Below are 19,420 nucleotides of genomic sequence, written 5' to 3'. Positions count from 1 at the left end.
TGTGCGTGATCCACATCCTAGATGGGAGTGATCCACTCCCATCCCCCACCTACCTCTACCCTGCAACCCCTCATCCACTCCTCTGCCAAAAAATTAAACTTAAGCACTGAGGCAGTAGGTTGCTTAACTATGCCTCAGGAATTTTTCATTTTTTTGTCTCTTAAGCTGCAGTTACTCCAGTACAGGGGACTCAAAATCCTATTAATAGTTTTAGGTGTCCCCCAGTCTGTTAAGTGACCCCCTCCCTCCAAATCCAATGAAACAGATAAAATTCATAAAAACAGCCCTACTTCATTTAGTTATTTTTATGTAAAGCTGGCAGAATCATCTTTGAAATGTTGCAGTGTTTTGCTCTGGAAAACGAAAAAGAAGGTAGTCTCGTCTTCCTCTTCCTGTTATACATTTGAACCTTCCTTATACGAAGGGCTGCGGAGGTGGTGGTGTGTGTGATGGTGTCCTTTAAAGTGTGATCTGGATTAACACCTTAGCTTAGATGCTGCCACAGTAAGTGCAACATCTGTATCATAAACATCGTGGTTTCTTTTTTCCCCCCAGCTTTATTGACATATAACATTGTGTTTTAATTGACATATATCACATATAACATTGACATATAATTGACAGAAAACATTGTGTAAGTTTAAGGCGTACAATGCGATGATTTGATATGCTAATATATCACAAGATTACCACAATAAGGTTAATTAATACATTCCTCACCTTACATAGTTACCTGTGTGTGTGTGTGTGTGGTGAGAATATTTAAGATCCACTCTCATAGCAACTTTCAAGTATACAATATAGTCTTGTTAAGTATAATCAAGGAATCTAAAAAAAAAACCTAAACTCATAGAAACAGAGAGAACATTGTGTTTTCTTGACTGCATCGTTACGAGAGTAATGAATTCTTTGCAGCTCAGCAAGGTGACAGAGTTGTTCGTAACAATTCCTTGATAATCCGTCAGATGTTCAATTTACCTCTCACTTTTCCTTCTCATCTCCTTTGCACAGAAAGTGGCTGCATGTAGAATGAAGCCCTCAGCCTCTTTTCTCTGACATTTTGGAGTCTGAGAAGGTGGGGCAATGGTCACCTGGGTGCTCCTGGGCAAGAATGGGAAGTGAGAAATGTGTTGTGCCCTTCCACTTCTTGGAATACTATGCCTGCTTTTTCTCTCCACCTTGTTCTCAGCTAAGATGGTTAAGGTGTTACTATGGCATTAAGATCCAGACATTTTATCCAGGTACGTTCAAAGACTCCAAATGACAGTGCAGCTTTCCATAATATATCTGCAGTCTCCGTTTCTAGCCTTATTTCCCTCCCTTGCATCTGTCAGGCTGATCTGCTTTACCCAAACACGTTCTTTGCTTTCCTGCCTGTGTTTTCGCTCATGCTATTTATAGTATTCTCTCTGCCTGGAATTCTCTCCCCATAAACCTCATCCTTCAAGACCAGCTCAGCTGCATGAAACCTTCCCTAATCCCCTGACTGTCCTTTTCCACAGGCCAAATTATTTTCCCTTCTCTATGCTCCCCTAGAGCTGTGTTTGTATTCTATTGCTTGTTCTGCTATTCGTTAAATTGTAATTAGCTGAATTCACACTCATCTTTTGCACTAGACTATAAGTGCCTTGAAGGCAGAAGCTGAGTCTTTTTCATCATTTTGGTCCCACTCAGGAACCCTTGTATATGGTGTGGGCACTCAATAAGTGTTTGTTGAAATAAAAACATTTCCAAATGATCTTTAATGCTGGCATTTCAAAATCTCCTAGGTGGAAGGGGAAGATCTATTTGGGCAGAAGGTTTCAGGAAATAATCATTTATTTATTTATTTTACTTTTGGTCGCACTGGGTCTTCGTTGCTTCGTGGAGGCTTTCTCTAGTTGTGGCGAGCGGGGGCTACTCTTTTTTTTTTTTTTTTTTTGCTGGGGGCTACTCTTCGTCGCGGTGCACGGGCTTCTCATTGCGGTGGCTTCTCTCGTTGTGGAGCGCAGGCTCTAGGCGCGCAGGCTTCAGTAGCTGTGGCACATGGGCTTCAGTAGTTGTGGCTCATCAGCTCTAGAGCGCAGGCTCAGTAGTTGTGGCGCACCGGCTTAGTTGCTCCGCGGGATGTGGGATCTTCCCGGACCAGGGATTGAACCCGTGTCCCCTGCATTGGCAGGCAGATTCTTAACCACTGCGTCACCAGGGAAGTCCAGGAAATAAACTAAGCTGGCATTGATCTTTTAGAGTGGAGTACACTAAGATGGAGATGCCGAGGAGGAGTTCTATTACCATGTAAATAAATTGCACTTGAGTCTGGGTAGAGGGCTCATCCACTATTTCATACATATTGTTCCACCTGAACTCCAGTGTGGTGCTCTGCAGGACTGATGGACGTGACTGAGCTGAGGGGAAGGTATGAGTGGTGACGTTTCTCCTGGGGGTGGGCTGGAGGGAAGGCTGATGAACTTAAAACCCAGAGATAAAAGACCTGTAGAATGAGTGTGTGGGAGATCTCCCAAGAAACTATGAAATAAGCTCTCTAAAAGGAGGGAAGGGTAAAAGGTTAGTCCATTTACATTTCAATAGGGAACAGGAACAATGACCAACATAACTTTTTGCAGTCTCTTAAACCTTGGCAACTTGTGGCTTTTGTGAGCCCCTATGTACTGATTTCCTTGTAGTGACCAGCAAGAAAATCCTTCAAATAGGGAATGTGTGTCTTTGTGTCAGAGAAGGATGGAAATTGGGGAAGACTAGGTCTGACTGGGTTTAATCTTTGGGCCGGGAGGTAGGAAAGAACTACAGGAAATAGAGGAGGGTGGGCAGTTGGAAAGAAACATGAGAGTCAAATTCTTGCTGCCTTTGGGAGGAAAGAAGAGAGCACAGAACAGAAAAGATCTGGAGGCTTAACAGGAAGGCCCATGTTCCCTAGTGCTTAGGCCTTGGAAGACTGGTGCTGAGACTCAGTCTTAAACATGAGAAACTGCCCTTCCTTTACACAAACAGATTGCCAAGATTACTCTAATGGTATTTTCAGGGAGGATAGATGTTTCCACAGACATAAAGCCACTTAGGCAAACCCACTAATCTAAACCAAAGAACAAACTTCAAATAAAAATCTTGAGTCTTCCGCAAACCACCAACCAACTAACCAATGAACCAGCCAACAGATCAACCGACCAAGAATGCTTATCAATATAACCCCAGTTGTTTTCAGCTGACGGTTAATAAGCAAGTGAAATACCTCACTGCATTTTCAAAGAAAACTGCAAACATGGAAACTACCAGGGCTTTCAAGTGCCTTCCAAGCAATTTGAGATGTTTTATTCACATCATGAAGACAGATTTTCCCTGGAGTATTTCCTGTTCAGAAAACACTTAAGGACCCTGCTCTTTTGGGCTGCTTCTTGACATGGAAAGATTTTAATGTCACTGCTTTAACTTTAGTTTGGGATTTTGCCTCTTCAGCCAACTTTCTGCTCTACTAGTTGCATCTGGCTGTTTTATCTTGCCTGATGCAACTGTCCAAACCCCACCCAAGCTCCCTCACTTCAACCTACATTTTCTCTACAAAATGCATTTACTATAGTATATTTTCTAATGTTTGCCATTCCTATTTTGATTTTTCACTTTGCTAAATCCATCAATAAATGTTTCTTATGTGTTTTTTATGTTTAAGGCATTGTGTCTGTTACAGTGGGAGAAACAAAGTGTCATAAAACCTTTCCTCAAGGAGCTTGCTGTCTAATTGAAGATTTTCAAGCAAGGGGGTGCATCTCATATTTGACCGTTCCTTTCAGTTCCCATTACCCTCCTTGGCTAGGCCCTGTTCACATCACAATAGCCTCCTAAATTGTCCCCATGCTTACGATTACCCCCAGTCACATTAAGCCCAGTTCATCTTCTTAAAAAATTTAATTATAGTCATTCTCCCACCATCTTACCCTCTCCCCCACTTCCCAAATTTTCAAAGATACCATATTGTCTAAAGAGTAGGGTTCAATCTCATTAGCTTGGCTCAAAATTTCCCTCCTTCTCACCTTTTAAATCTGAGTCCTATCCATCTCCGAGGCTCAATTCAAGTCCCACTTCATTCAAGCGTCTTTTCTCCACTTCCCCACTGAGAGTGATCTTTCCCTTCAATTTCTGTAGATTGTAGCCTTCACCACTCATTGATATTTCACTTACGCTAACTTGGCTTGTTTGCTTTATATGTATGAGGCTTTCCCCCATAAAATTGGCCAAGGAACCAATAAGCTGAAACCCTTATCACCCTTTGTACTGCACATTTATTGAGGGCAGGGCCTGAGCATAATGCATTGCACACAAGAGATGATTAATACATGGTTGATATGAAGATGGTGGTGATTTTCCCTGGTTTCAGGGTGTAGGGTGGATTTTGGGGGGCGGTTACAAAGGAAAGATTCTAGAGGCAGGGGGATGAATTAATGAGGCTTTTACAATAATAGTCCAAAAAGATGATAAGGGCTTCAATTTATTGTTTCCTTGGCCCAGAACCTCACTGTATTACGAGAAGAACTTTAGTGAGATTGAAAAGAAAAGGAGGCAGGACTGCTGTGAATTTATGTGGGGGATGAGGGAGAAGTAGGTAACTGAACCTGAGCAAGTGCAATAATGATAGTAGAAATAACCAAAAAGAGGAAATCAGAGGTGGAAGCTGGATTTAGAGGGAAAGTGATGAGTTTGTTTTTAGAGATACTGAGTTTAGGGTAACTTGAGTAACCAAGTGGACATGTCTGGCAAGCAGTGAGATACTGCCCCCCGTTCAATTCAATGCAACAAATATTTACTGAACGTAGTAAATGGTATAATAGAATTATATATAAAGTACTATGGGAATATAAATAGGGAACCAACTGTATCCAAGCAGATGAGAAAACGTTTCAGAAGTGACGATCTTTGAGCTGGGCTTAGAAAGATAAGTAGAACTTTGTTAATGAAGTGACTTTCCAAGTGAAAGGAGAGTCTTGAGCAAAGGCACAAGACATGGATGTGCATGGCCTTCTAGGGGAACAACAGGTAGTCTGAAAAGACTAAACAGAATGGGATGACAAAATAAAGATGGATGGTGCAGAAGAGGTAATGATTGTCAGGAACTGAAGACAGGATTCTGTTACACTACACTGGAGAGGCAGTTTAGTGTGACGGTTAAAGGTGTGGACTCTTAAAGTCAGACCCCCTGGGTTCACATGCCATCTCTGCCACTTACTAGGCGTGTGGCCTTGAGCAAGTCACTTAGTCTCTCTGTGCTCAGGTTTCCTCATCTGTAAAATGGGGCTAATGGCACGTCCTTCATACGGTTGTTTTGATGATTGAGAGAGCTAGTATATAAACTGATTAGGGCAATGCCTGGCATGTAGTGAGTGTTATGTCAAGGTTAGTCCAAGGGCTGAATTATAAGAAACAAGGCACCATACCACTGTGTACTATACCATCAGCAGCCTCAAGAGGAAACTATAAATGGGAACTAAGTCTCCAAATAGTCTAAGCACAGATCCAGGGAGCTCTAGATGAATCTCTTATTCTCACATGAGTGGGAGTTCTTTGAGAGGGTGATATTGTCTGCTTTGGAAAGGTAGATCCAATTTAGGGAGACAGTGAGGAGTCTGAGAAGCCAAACTAGAATGGTCTGAGTGGGACTGTTCATTCAGGACAAATGGAAGCTCTCATTGTGGCATTTGCCCCTTGGAAAGTGGAAATAAAACAAAACAAGGTTGAAATTCGGCAAGCATATTTTATTTCAGTTAGGTAAGAAACAGAAAATTGGCCAGCAGGGACCTTAGAGGGTGAGAGAGGAGGCAGCAGGGTCCAGCGACAGGTATTTTGCTGGGCTTGGGAGTATGTAAAGGAGCCCTCTGAAGAGGGCTAGCAATTGGAAATGCAGCCCTACCTTGCTAATGAAGCACATCTGGCCACTTGAGTTCTGGTGCTCTCAAGTAACCCATTGTCTATTCCTCGGCTTTTTAGAGCTCTACTCGAGTGATCCTTGAATAGACTCTTGGAATGATTGTGCTTCCCTGTGTGACTGCTGCTGAAATGGAACTGAACCTTGTCCGCCCACCTCGCCAGCCAAGGGGTTTCCCTTGACACGTCTTGGTTTGAATACTGGTCTCACCACGTCCCAGCTGTGCAATCTTGAGCAAGTTGCTGAAATTCTCTTAGCCTCAGTTTTCACATCTGTGAAATGGAAATAAGAATAGCTCCTATATTTTAAAGTGGTTCTGATAATTATATGAAATAATTTATCTATCAATATAAAGTAATTGACACATTAAATGCTTAAAAGATGTAAGTTCCTTTCCCCTTCCTTTCCTTTTACACTTAGGCAGCCCAAAGATCCTCTGCCCTCATTTTAGCCCAGCTGGGGACTTCATATCATCTAATGTCAACAGTAATAGAGATGGGCAGAAGGACAAGTCAGTACATGGGAAGACAATGAAGAATGGTGGCTTTTTTTTCACCCCCTACCCTGACTTGGCAGTAAAGATATTTTGATATAGCCAGTGTCCCCAAGTAGGAAAGGTATTCAGATACTGGACAGCCCAAAGTGAGAAATATCTACTAAGACATGATGACAACTATGTGAAAATATATCTACACAATCATATATTTAATGTGAAGATATAGCTATGCATTCATATATTTTAAAATGGAAACATTTTCTATATTTTAGAAAGGAACAAGGAAAACTGAAAACACTTTTGTTAGGATGATACAAATACGTTGTTGTAATGTTATCTTAATATTCTTGTGCCTGTGGAGAGGGATCCTCTTTCCCTGATGTACTTAAATCTCCTTACCCTCTTTCCAAAAGAACAGTAGGAGGACAGGGTGCTGGAGTAAAGGGAATTTCACAGTGGGAATAATATGCCCCCATCTCATCTGTCCTTCTGCTCAGCCTCCATTAACCATCATGATCTACCAGAGGCCGGAGAGCTTCCTATCTGTGGTGCTTCAATGCCCTTGCATCATTAATATCATCATCTCTACCCTTCTTCTAGGAGTGGATCTTATGAGGGAGGTATGGAAGAAGTTATGCATGTTTAGCTATCAGTCCGAACCTTTGAGAGCCCGCAGTAGACAAAGGCAGAAATCACTGTGTAACACTCTGGACTTTCTTGGCAGGTGAATACTGCTATGCATGAGGCAAAACTTATGGAAGAATGTGACGAATTGGTAGAGATCATCCAGCAGAGGAAGCAAATGATTGCTGTCAAAATCAAAGAGACAAAGGTAAAGCACAGCAGTTCAGTGAGGCCAAGGCCGAGTTGACTTTACAAATGTCCAAGCTTCAAACCGATGGTTCCAGTTTGAACTTGGATCATGAAAGCAAGAAGAAATGAGGTTTTAGGGAGATGGGCAAAGAAGAAGCAATATTTGGCCTGGTGCTATGAATTCAGTCAAAATGATGGCAGTTCTGGGGTGTTGGAAACGTTCTATATCATGACCTGGTTGGTAGTTACATGGGTGTGTGTATATGCAAAAAATCATGGAGTTGTACACTTCAGATTTGGGTGCTTTACTGTGTGTATGGTATAAGTCAATACAAAAAGAAAACAAAGTAATGGTAGAAATGTGGACCAGAATTACAGAAGGATCATGACTGCCATTGTAAGGACTTTGGGCTTAATCTGAAAGGCATTAGGAAATCATCCTAGTTTCTTAGGAAGGGAGAAGACTGATAGATACGGCAGAAGTGTGCAGTGTAGATCAGAATGGGATGATACTGAAGTCAGGCAAGCATGTTATGAGGCTTATGGAATGATTCTTGGCATGAGTTGATGAAGGCCTAACCAGGGAAGTGGTAGCACAAACGGAAGGGCAGAGCATAGCAGGCGTTGCTAGCAAGGAAATGATGGGAACCATCGACTGATTAGATATAAAAGATGAAGGAGAGAGAGAGAAGGCTTCCAGGCCTTTAGCATGGGAACTGAAGAATCGTGGTCAAGAAGCTCAGGTGTGAGCCTCTATGCAGCTCTGTGGTTTTACGCTTGCTGGTCTGCTGGTCAGTATAGTGATTGTGAGCTCATGCTGTGTATACAGTGTGAGAAGTTATGAGAGCCTGGGGCGATAGCCATTACTTTGTGCCATGCTGGGTGGTTCCAACTAACACAGGAACTGAAGTGTCCGAGAACACAGATCTGTGAACACATAGGTATGCTTAAAGATGCTTAGAGAAATACATACATAGAAATGTAGATACTCATAAAGAAAAAGGAGGTGCTTTTTATTAAACATGTATGTGACAATAAAGTGTCAACAATGGTGATGTCTGGGTGGTAGGGTTTCTTTTTATTTTCTAAATTTTCTGTAATGACCACACATTGCTTTTATAATAAAAATAATTAATGTGATCAATAAAAAGAGGAGGTAGGTAACCTGGAGTATATGACTGTGTTGCAGGGTAAGTAAGCGGGCTGTAGGTGGTAGGAGGGGTTGACAAAACAGACATGGTGGGTAGGGTGACAAGGTGAGTGCTTAGTGCAGGGACCATGGGATGTTAATAGGTCTTATTTTTAGAATCACTGCAGCAGATCTCCTTCATGTTGTTTTATCATTTTTAATTAACCACTGGATGTGTTATCTTATTTTTCTTTTGCTAATTCTTTAAGGTTATGAAACTGAGAAAGCTGGCACAGCAGGTTGCTAATTGCCGCCAGTGTCTTGAACGCTCAACAGTCCTCATCAACCAAGCTGAGCATATCCTGAAAGAAAATGACCAGGCGCGGTTTCTCCAGTCTGCAAAAAATATTGCTGAGAGGTGAGTTCCTTATGTTCTTGCAGCAATGCTTCCTCTTATGAAAAGGGGCCAGCTTAAAGTCACTTAATTCTGTTCAGGCGTGTATCAATATGTAGCCGCTACCACCTGAAGATTTTACCAGCTGGCTAGTTACTAAGCCTCAGGGTGGTAGATTGCCCTGTGGATTTCTGGCACCCTTCTCTCTGTCTCTGTAGCCTACCGGTTCTTCTAATGCACAGCCAACCATGTGCCCTAGTGATGCCATGGCTCTCTGCTGCCCACTCAGGGCTGGAGCTTTCTATGTTGGTGTTGGTGTAGGAGCAGAGAAACTTCTGGCCACATACATAGGTGGATGCCCTTCTAGTCTAGACTATAGCACTAGACTCCCTAGATTTGAATCCTGGCTCTGACCCTAAACTAGTTGGTCGCTCTTAGGGAAGTCATATAACCTCTCTGAGCTTCATTCTCATTCTCTCATTTGCAAAATGGGAATGATAATAGTGTCTATCTCATAAAGTTTTTGTGAGGGTTAAATGAGTTAGTACTTATAAAGGCTCAGAAAAATGCCCAACACAAAATCAATGCTCAATACTATTATTATTGGAGAGCAGAAATTGGGGATGAGAGGAGATTGTTACTTCTTGCAGTATAACTATTAGCAACATTTGACTATTTAATTAGGTACAAGTATTACGTTAATATAAATAACTTTCAAATGTTTAAGAAGAGTAAATTAGAGGCGAAGAAATGAAAATTCTTTCAAGAAGTTTGCTATGAAGAGAAGGAGAGAGAGATGGCAGTAGCTAGAATGACTATGTGGTAGAGGAAAGTTGTGGGTATTATTTTTTTAGATAGGAGAGATGTGAGTGAGTTTAAAAGTGGATGTAGGTCAGACTTCCCTGTTGGTGCAGTGATTAAGAATCTGCCTGCCAATGCAGGGGACAAGGGTTCGATCCCTAGTCCCGGGAAGATCCCACATGCTGCGGAGCAACTAAGCCCATGCGCCACAACTACTAAGCTTGTGCGCCACAGCTACTGAAGACCGCACGCCTAGAGCCAGTGCTCCACAACATGAGAAGCCATTGCAATGAGAAGCCTGCGCACCGCAACGAAGAGTAGTCCCTGCACACCACAACTAGAGAAAGCCTGTGCAGCAACGGAGACCCAGCACAGCCAAAAATTAATTAAAAAAAAAAAAGTGGATACAGGTCAGCTAGAGATGGGGCAAAACTGAAGCTATGGAAAAAAGAAGGTATGTGGCCAAAGCACAAATGAAGGGACATCTCTTCCATTTAACCAGAAGGAAGACGGAAGTAATGGATGTGGATGTCAGTATGCCCAGCAGTTTGGTATGAGAAATTGAGGAATTTATCATTTCATATCTACCCCTCTTTTTGTAAAATAGGAGGCAAAGTCATTTGCTGAGCATGAGCAGGAAGGTAGCAGGGTTCTCTAGCTTTTTGAACATATGGAATACAGTTATAATAATTGCTTTAAGTCTAATTCTAATATCTGGGTCAGTTTCAACTAGTTGCTTTTTTCTCCTTCTTATGGGCTTTATTTTCTTGCTTCTTTGCATGTCTGGCTATTTCTTATTGGATGCCAGACAATGTGAATTTTATCTTATTGGGCACTATATATTTTTGTATTCCTATAAATATTCCTAAACTTTGTTCTGGGACACGGTTAAGTTACTTGAAAATAGCTTGCTCCTTTCAGGTCTTACTTTTAAGATTTGTTAGGTGTGATCAAAGCAGTGTTTAGTCCAGGGGAAATTTTTCCCCACTACTGAGACAAGACCCTTCTGAGTACGCTACCAGGTCCCCCATGAATCATGAGATTTTCTGGTCTGGCTGGCGGGAACATACACTATTCCTGGCCCTGTGTGAGCATTAGGGTTTGTTCCCTCTAGTCTTTTTGGGTGACTCTTTCTCTAGCATTGGGCAGTTTCCTTATATGCATGTGTTGATCAGTATTTTATTGAATACTAGAGGCAAACCCTCTGAAGTTCCCAGAATTCTCTCTGTGCAGCTTTCTCCTCTCCAGTACTCTGCCCTGTGAACTCCAACCAACTTAGTCTCCTTGGATTCACAGCTCTGTGTTCTTAATTAGGGACTCCATCGGGCTCCACCTGATTCCCCCTTCATGTACCATTTTATTCCCTTAATTTTTGCTGGAACAAATTTTCCCACAGCTTCCTAAGAAAGAGTACAAGGTAAATAAAATTTTGAGAATTTTTTGTTTAAATAATATTTTAAATTTATTTTCTAATTTGATAGGTTGGAAATAAATTTTCCTTATAATTTTGAAGGCATGGCTCTATTGTCTCCTAAATTCCACTGCTATTTTGATTCCTGATCTTTTGAATGTGACCTATATTTTAAAATCTGAAGCTTTGAAGGTCTTATCTTTAATCTACTTTTTTCTGAAATTTCACCAAGATATGCCTTGGTGTGGGTCTTTTATTATTCATTTTTGTTGGGCACTAAGTGAGTCTTCCCAGTCTAAAGACTACTGACTTTTAGTTCTGGGAAACTGTCTTTTATTATTTGCTAAGGACTTCCTCCCCTTCTCTCTTCTATCTTTCTGGGACTCTAATTAGCCAGATTTTGGACACCCTTGATTTTCCCTCTAATTTTAAAAAAATCTTTTATCTCCCACTTTCCATGACTTTATTTTCTTGATCTAAGATGTTTCCTTAATTTTTCATCCAATCGTTCTATTAAAATTTTAATTTAAGTATTTATATTTTTATTTATAAGAGCTCTTTCTTGATCTTTGCTTCTTTTTTAGCACTCCGTCCTTGCTTTATGAATACAAACTATTTATCTTCCTGATGATATTAAGGATCACTAAAAAAGTTTTCTTCTAAACTGCATTGTGTTGGTTTCCTCCACGTTCCTTTTCTCTGTTAGTTTCTGTCTTTCCCTAAATGTTTGGGGAGCTTTTCACTGCCTGTTTGAATTTAAGACTAAAAGGTGACTGGAAGATCTGAGGGGGTGGGAACAGTTTGTTGCTTGGTGAACTTTGCTATAGGATTATAAGGCGGAATGCTAGATTTTTTAAAAATTTATTTATTTTTATTTTTGACTGCGTTGGGTCTTCGTTGCTGCGCGCGGGCTTTCTCTAGTTGAGGCGAGCGGGGGCTACTCTTCGTTGCGGTGCCCGTGTTTCTCATTGCGGTGGCTTCTCTTGTTGCAGAGCACGGGCTCTAGGCGCGCGGGCTTCAGTAACTGTGGCACGCAGGCTCAGTAGTTGTGGCTCATGGGCTCTAGAGCGCAGGCTCAGTAGTTGTGGCCACGGGCTTAGTTGCTCTGCGGCATGTGGGATCTTCCTGGACCAGAGATGGAACCCGTGTCCCCTGCATTGGCCGGAGGATTCTCAACCACTGCACCACCAGGGAAGTCCGGAATGCCAGATTTTTATTGAGTGGACCCGTCTGTAGGTGTTTTCTCTTGGGTCAGTTACCCGTGGAAGGAATCCACCAATCTCCTGCTTCTGGAGGGGGATGAAGGGTACAAGTCTGGCTGCCATTATTCTAGGAGCCAAGCAGGGAAAGGGTTTTAAGACTGCTTTTAGTATGGCGTCAAGATGAGGGAGGGGTGGTCTGTGGTTGAGTGGATCTGGTGGTCTTGCTGTTCCTCATGCAAACTTTCAACTGTCTGTGGCAATAAATCAGCTTCATGTTTTTGGCTTCCCAATTCAGCTTTCTCTGCTCTGTTGTTGGTTACCACTCATCCATCCCTTTCTAATTTCCAGACATTTGTTGACAATATCTTACTTGCATCTCTTTTTCCATTCTCTTTGTCTTTGTGGGTTTATGATTTTTTTTCTTTGTCATTTCAGTGGGATTTCATGAGAGCAGAGATAAAACATATATTTAAACCACTGTATGTAATCATGTCCACTCAGTCTTCAACTCTCTGAAATGTCTTGTGCCACTACCACACTATTGAAAGTATTCTTTCCAAGGTCACCAAATGAATACCTTGTTGCTAAATTGTAATCAACATTCCTTTGTTTTATCTTACTGTTTCATCTTACTTGGCCTCTCAGTAGCATTTGTCCCTACTGACCATTGTTACTTAAAATTTCTCTGCCCTTAGCTTGAGAAAGCTCCTGGTTTTCTTCCTGCCTGTCTGGTTTCATTTGCCTTTGTGAGCAACTATTCCTTGACGTATTCCTTTATGCTGTTGTTCTTTGTGATTCTGTCTTAAGCTATTCTCTTTTCTCAGTACACATTCTCCCTGTTGCAGACTTGTAGCACCTAGGGCTTTGGTTACCATCTAGCTGTCGATGATTCCCAACTCTCTATATCTAAATATTCTTTTCATGGGCTCATGTATAGCCTATGTGGTAGGAAGAATAGATGGCTAACTATGTGGTATGGCTTGAGAATCATCTATGCAACCTAAATATCTTTCTCACTGGTCTCTCATAGGGTCTGAAATTCTTCCCCACAATTACTCATTGTAATGTATTAAGAAGCAAGACTTCAGTTAAAATGAAATTTTAACTGGGAGAGTTATTCCTTCCCCCTTACAAATGGCACTTATTATATATTATCCGTAATAGAGATCAGAGCCTTGAGAGATAGCTAATGTTGTGTTTTGCTTAAATACAGAAACACAGACACACACACAGACACAAACACTTACGTATATGTCAATGTCATCTTTATATATATATATATATATATATATATATATATATATATACCTCACAAACATAAGGTCATGTCGTATATACTGCATTTTACCCTATGTTTGAAACGTAACATATCACGAACTTTCCCCTGGCATTGGATATTTTTTTATAACCTGATTTTCAGTGACCTTATAGTGTTTCATCTTTTGATGTATGACACATTACTTAGCTCAGTCCCCATTGTTAGACAACTAGGTTACATACAGTGTGTTGAGTGCTCTTATAGTTGTTATCTTTGCATATGTCTTAGTTACTTCTTTAGTAAAAAATTTATGAAGTACTTAGTGAACGGGACGTCTTGTTTGCAAGTGGGAACCTCTGTGTAGCGTGTGATGAAAAAACATATTTTAAAATGGCTGATGTTGAGAAGGGCAAGAATATTTTTTAAAAGGTCAACCCAAGGGCTTCCCTGGTGGCGCAGTGGTTGAGAGTCCGCCTGCTGATGCAGGGGACACGGGTCCGTGCCCCGGTCTGGGAAGATCCCACATGTCGCGGAGCGGCTAGGCCCGTGAGCCATGGCCGCTGAGCCTGTGCGTCCGGAGTCTGTGCTCCACAATGGGAGAGGCCACAACAGTGAGAGGCCTGCATACCGGAAAAAAAAAAAAAAAAAGCTACTAGTGAGTAATATTTGGCCACTGCCTTATTTACTACAAAACAGAAATAGCTCGTGACTTTTTTATGTGTACCGTATTTAAATTGATCTCATACACCAGAATTCAGATCATGAATGGCTGATAGGATATTTCTGTTGGATAGTCATGACTTAAATAAGATTGGCTTGTGGATAAATGAGTATGATCAGCTTTATGAATTTTGATAGTAATTCCAGTTCAGCAAGTGCCATCAGTATTTTCCCCTTCTATAGATATGATTGGGGGACTTCCCTGGTGGCACAGTGGTTAAGAATCCACCTGCCAATGCAGGGGACAAGGGTTCGATCCCTGGTCCGGGAAGATCCCACATGCCGCGGAGCAACTAAGGCCGTGCGCCACAACTACTGAGCCTGCACTGTAGAGCCCGTGAGCCACAACTACTGAAGCCCACATGCCTAGGGCCCGTGCTCCGCAACAAGGGAAGCCACCACAATGAGAAGCCTGCGCACTGAAATGAAGAGTAGACCCCGCTCACCACAACTAGAGAGAAAGCCCTCGTACAGCAACGAAGACCCAACACAAAAATAAATAAATTTATTTAAAAAAAGATATGATTGGACTTGATTAATAATGTTCAACTTTGCACAGAGGTGGTGAATGCCATCTCAAAACCTATAGGAGACTGTGTTTATATTTAGATTTATATAACTGGTGGTATTAATATATTTAAATACTGAGAAGATCCCTTCACTGTCTCATTGAACAGAGTAAGGCTCACCTGTGCTTCAGGGTGTGTTCATTAGCCTGTTAAGGCCAGGACTAACAATAAGCTGGCAATGTCCACTTTCTCTTTTTGGTCTTAACTGTGCCAATTTAATCAAAATTCTCTGTATCTAAAATGTTGCCTTTTACTTAATGAAAGGCATTTTAGTCTGGTTTAGGTATAATGCCAAATAAAGAGTATTTAATACTTCTCACATTTTTTTAAAATAAATTTATTTATTTATTTTTGGCTGTGTTGGGTCTTCGTTTCTGTGCGAGGGTTTCTCCAATTGCGGCGAGCGGGGGCCACTCTTCATCGCGGTGCACGGGCCTCTCACTGTCGCGACCTCTCTTGTTGAGGAGCACAGGCTCCAGATGCGCAGGCTCTGGACTTAGTTGCTCCGCGGCATGTGGGATCTTCCCAGACCAGGGCTCGAACCCATGTCCCCTGCATCAGCAGGCAGATTCTCAACCACTGCGCCACCAGGGAAGCCCACTTCTCACATTTTTATAGATATCTATAAGGTCGGATGTTTTTAAAATTCAGCATGACAAGATACAGTAGCAAATTTTGCTGGGGAATTCTTCACTAAGTCAGACCAAGTTATAATTCAGGATTGTCTTTTAAACAGCTCTCCAAAAACACATGCAACTGTAGAACTACTGTATATGTGTGATTGGTAATGGTGCTTTTGCCAACTCATTAGAAGGATTAAAATAGAGGAGATATACCATCAGCACAAATTTTGTACATTATGTGATCATAAGGCTTAAGAATTAAAACCAAAATCACAGATCAAAAACATTTTATGAAGTAGAACTGTGATGTCAGAGAATATTTACATTTTAAGCTATTTTGATATGTAATGCTAAATTTGGCCTCCAAAAGTTGAATCATTTTCAGTCCTAATAAAAACATGTAGGCATTATTTAATATAGACATAAAAAGCTCCTATGATGTCTTTATAATCATAAACGCTATCTCATTTTAATTTACGTTTCTTTGATTTTTCCTGTAGTTGGGCTTTTTAATATATTTGTTGGCTATTTTCCTGTGTTATGAATTAACTTTCTGTTTTATTTGTCTGCACTTCTCCTGTCACCACTTTACTTTCTGCTCATTCCCAGAAACCTTAAAATCTGATCCGCCTCTAGTTTTGACCCCTTCCAGTCCATCCACTGCAGCTGGAGTATTGTGCTTATTTTTTAAATTTATTTTTTATTTTTTGTCTGCCCTGGGTCTTCGTTGCTGCGCGCAGGCTTTCTCTAGTTGCAGAGAGCGGGGGCTACTCTTCGTTGTGGTGCATGGGCTTCTCATTGCGGTGGCTTCTTTTGTTGTGGAGCATGGGCTCTAGGCGCGTGGGCTTCCGTAGTCGTGGCACACGGGCTCAGTAGTTGTGGCGCACGGGCTTAGTTGCTCTGAGGCGTGTGGGATCTTCCTGGACCAGGGCTCGAACTTGTGTCCCCTGCGTTGGCAGGCGGATTCTTAACCACTGCGCTACCAGGGAAGCCCTGGAGTGTTGTCCTTGAAACATAAATTTGAGCACATCACTCCTTTGCCTCAAAAGCTTCAGTGGCTCTCATTGTATTAGTCTTTCATTTGTTTATCCTGACCTGAATTTTATTCCTGAAACATCGCAATTTCCAGAAACAGCCAAAAGCTATTGTAGGTAGATGTGTAACAGGGTATCCATGCATAAGGATATGTATTTGTTTAACTCCTCATCCCCTTACAACTAGTTCACCATACAAGTTTCCTCTCTGCTCTTCCTGCATTCAATGCCTCTTCTCTCCACTCTAACATGCATACTGTTGCCAAGTTAATGTTTCTTTCCATCCTGTTATTTGCATGCTCAAGGATCTTCATTGGCTCCGATTCAGGTCTGGCACAGGACCTAAACATGCATATTTTGATCAAAGCTCAGAGATAAATCTGATGTGGAACAATGGTTTAGAATTGCTGAAGTATGTAAAAATATACCTTATTTTTTTAAAAAACAGGAACTGTCTACATGGTTAAGGGTATAAAGTTTAGAATCCAATGAACATGGGTTCAGTTATATATTTTTTTCTGATCCTTGTGTGACCTTGAGCAAGTTCCTTAACCTTTCTATGTCTCATTTACAAAACGGAAATAACCTTTGCTACTCAGGGCGATAGTAAGGAGTAACTTAATGTATGTAGAGTGCATGCATGGTGTCTTACATGTACTAAATGCTCAATAAGGTTAGCATTTGTGTTGTTGTTAGTCATTCAGTTATTCATTCAACAATTATTTATTCATTATGTGTCCAACACTGTGTTAGGGACCATGGAAGATTGTAAGAGGTACAAAACATGGATCCTCCTCTTGAGACTCTTAGAATTAGTTGGGGAGATAAAACTAGCATAGCATTATACAATTAGAGAATAATAAAATTAAATGTAAATGTTATCAAAGGTCAAACAAAGTACAGGATTTAGGGGAAGGTTTTAACCAAGCCCCAGCATGCTGGCTTGTTGAGTAGCATTAAAAAAATAGAGGGGGAGAAAAAATCCTCTCAAACTGCTCTTACCAAGCCTTCAGAGGTCTAGTTTTGATGCTGCCTGCCAGATGGAAAATGATGCAGAGGGGAAAGAATCCTGTATTTACTTCTCCTAATTAAGACAGGATGGGGGAGTGTGTTTGAGGGGTGAACATATGTGAATAAATATGGTATAACCCTTAATTGGTTCCTGATGATTAAAATTTAAATGGTTTCCATTGGAAAAGCACAGATATGATATTTTTCACTAAATGAATCAAGCTCTAGCAGTCATTTATTTTCACCTTGTTTAACCAGAAATCAAACATTGGATAAAGGTTGCAAACCTATTTTGATGTATATTGATGTACTTTTCTCTCTTCCAGGGTCGCTATGGCAACTGCATCTTCTCAAGTTCTGATTCCAGACATCAATTTTAATGATGCCTTTGAAAACTTTGCTTTAGATTTTTCCAGAGAAAAGAAACTGCTGGAGGGGCTAGATTATTTAACAGGTGTGAAAATACTGTGCTTTCCTTTCCATTTTAGTCCTTTTCTTTTGGTGTGCTTTGACTTTAAAATAATCTGTAAAGGGCAATATTGATCATGAAAATGCTTTTATAATCTTTAAAATGATACATGTATCTTTTTACATAGAATATATTTTAGTTCATGTAACAGAAAAGAGAAATGAGTTGTCAGTGTCTCCGGGGACAGAATGGGTATACATACCATCCTTACTTAAAGGTAAAAAACAAGAAGTTGCTGGTGGTTTTCTCCTTATGAGCCTGTCAGTAATATAATGTCACTTGTTATAAGGGGTAGAACCCGGGTGGTAATTAAAGAATATTAGAGAATGTCTCACATGGGTATAGGTACCACCCAAATGATTTTAAGGAAATTTAGGGATTAGCAGATTAGGAAGAAAAATATCTGAGTTGCAGAGAATTTTAGAAGATGAGGGAGACAACCAGTCTGTTAAAAATACTGACTACCTTCAGGATTGTTGAATGATCATTCCATGAGAAAAATATACACACACAATAACTTTGTGTTTGTAGTTATCTTTGTTACTATGTTAAAATAGTTGTCATTTATTGAACATCTACTTTGTACCAGACACTATATATTAATTTTATATCATGATCCTTACAACAAATCTGTGAGGTAATTATCATCCCCATTTTACAGATGAGGGAACTCATATTAATTTGCACAATTAACCCCTATTAATACTGCCAAAAATATATAATACAACTTACTTTGAAAAAAAAGAAATAGGTCAAAGGTCATGTAATAAGGAAACATGTGACCACTTTGCTCTAATATCTACATATGTGTTAGTGCAGGCAGAGTAGACGATGGGCAATCAATCATCTCAATAACTTAGGCTTAGATCTTTGCCTAAAATACCTTTACCATTGAAGCAAAAGTGGTTTGGGGGAACTTGAGGTCTCAGCACTTGGATTCAGGTTGTATGGTACATGCAGTCTAAAGCTTCTTATTAAGAAAACCACCTTTCCATGAGATGTTGGGTTGGGCAGCAAGAATAACGATTGTAAATTCCAGAACAGAGAGTATGCTTTCCTTACCTTCTTTTCCACCTTTCCTTACAGCCCCAAACCCACCATCTATCCGAGAGGAGCTCTGTACTGCTTCCCATGACACCATTACAGTCCACTGGATCTCGGATGATGAGTTCAGCATCAGCTCCTATGAGCTTCAGTACACCATATTCACTGGCCAGGCTAACTTCATCAGTAAGTCATGGTGTAGTTGGGGCCTGTGGCCAGAGATAAGGAAATGTAAGGAAGCAGTAAGCTGCTCAAGATTGGCCGGGGCGCCACGAGGCAAGTGTTTGTAAGACATGTCAGGTTGTTTAGTATAGTGTTTTGTAGACAGTGCAAGCTCCCCCAGGGCGTTGCAAAGACCTTACTGATGGGTGACAAGCAAGTTGTGTATTTCCTTGCTGGGCAGCCACTGGGGCCACTCCCATTTGTTTATGTAATCCTTAGCTTTTCCTCAGTTAATCCATGTCACTCCGCTCTCCCAAATCAGAACACAGCTCAGAATTCATTCCTGAGTAGCTAAGCCACCATCACTGCTGATTCT

General features: G+C 40.9%; 1 protein-coding gene across 11 annotated transcripts in view; it reads left to right on the top strand.

Annotated features, from left to right (window-relative positions):
- MID2 (midline 2) overlaps positions 1–19,420 on the top strand; it is a 104,515-nt gene that overhangs the window by 75,381 nt on the left and 9,714 nt on the right. For 6 of the 11 annotated variants that reach the window (XM_089904217.1, XM_089904215.1, XM_089904216.1 and 3 more), the window contains 5 exons: positions 6,902–7,024; positions 7,129–7,236; positions 8,616–8,764; positions 17,696–17,823; positions 18,925–19,158. In XM_089904217.1, coding sequence (XP_089760343.1) covers positions 6,902–7,024; positions 7,129–7,236; positions 8,616–8,764; positions 17,696–17,823; positions 18,925–19,158 — 742 coding nt within the window. The remainder of the gene's footprint in view (positions 1–6,901; positions 7,025–7,128; positions 7,237–8,615; positions 8,765–17,695; positions 17,824–18,924; positions 19,159–19,420) is intronic. The other 5 variants (XM_089904221.1, XM_089904219.1, XM_089904218.1 and 2 more) reach the window with 4 other exon arrangements.

This window comes from Delphinapterus leucas, chromosome X (genome assembly GCF_059928025.1).
Source record: "Delphinapterus leucas isolate spDelLeu-1000000601 "Yukka" chromosome X, BTC_Dleu_Yukka2, whole genome shotgun sequence".
In the NCBI taxonomy this organism is placed as follows: domain Eukaryota; kingdom Metazoa; phylum Chordata; class Mammalia; order Artiodactyla; family Monodontidae; genus Delphinapterus; species Delphinapterus leucas.
The sequence above is the reverse complement of the archived record's forward strand: the minus strand, read 5'-3'. Positions and strand labels throughout refer to the sequence as shown.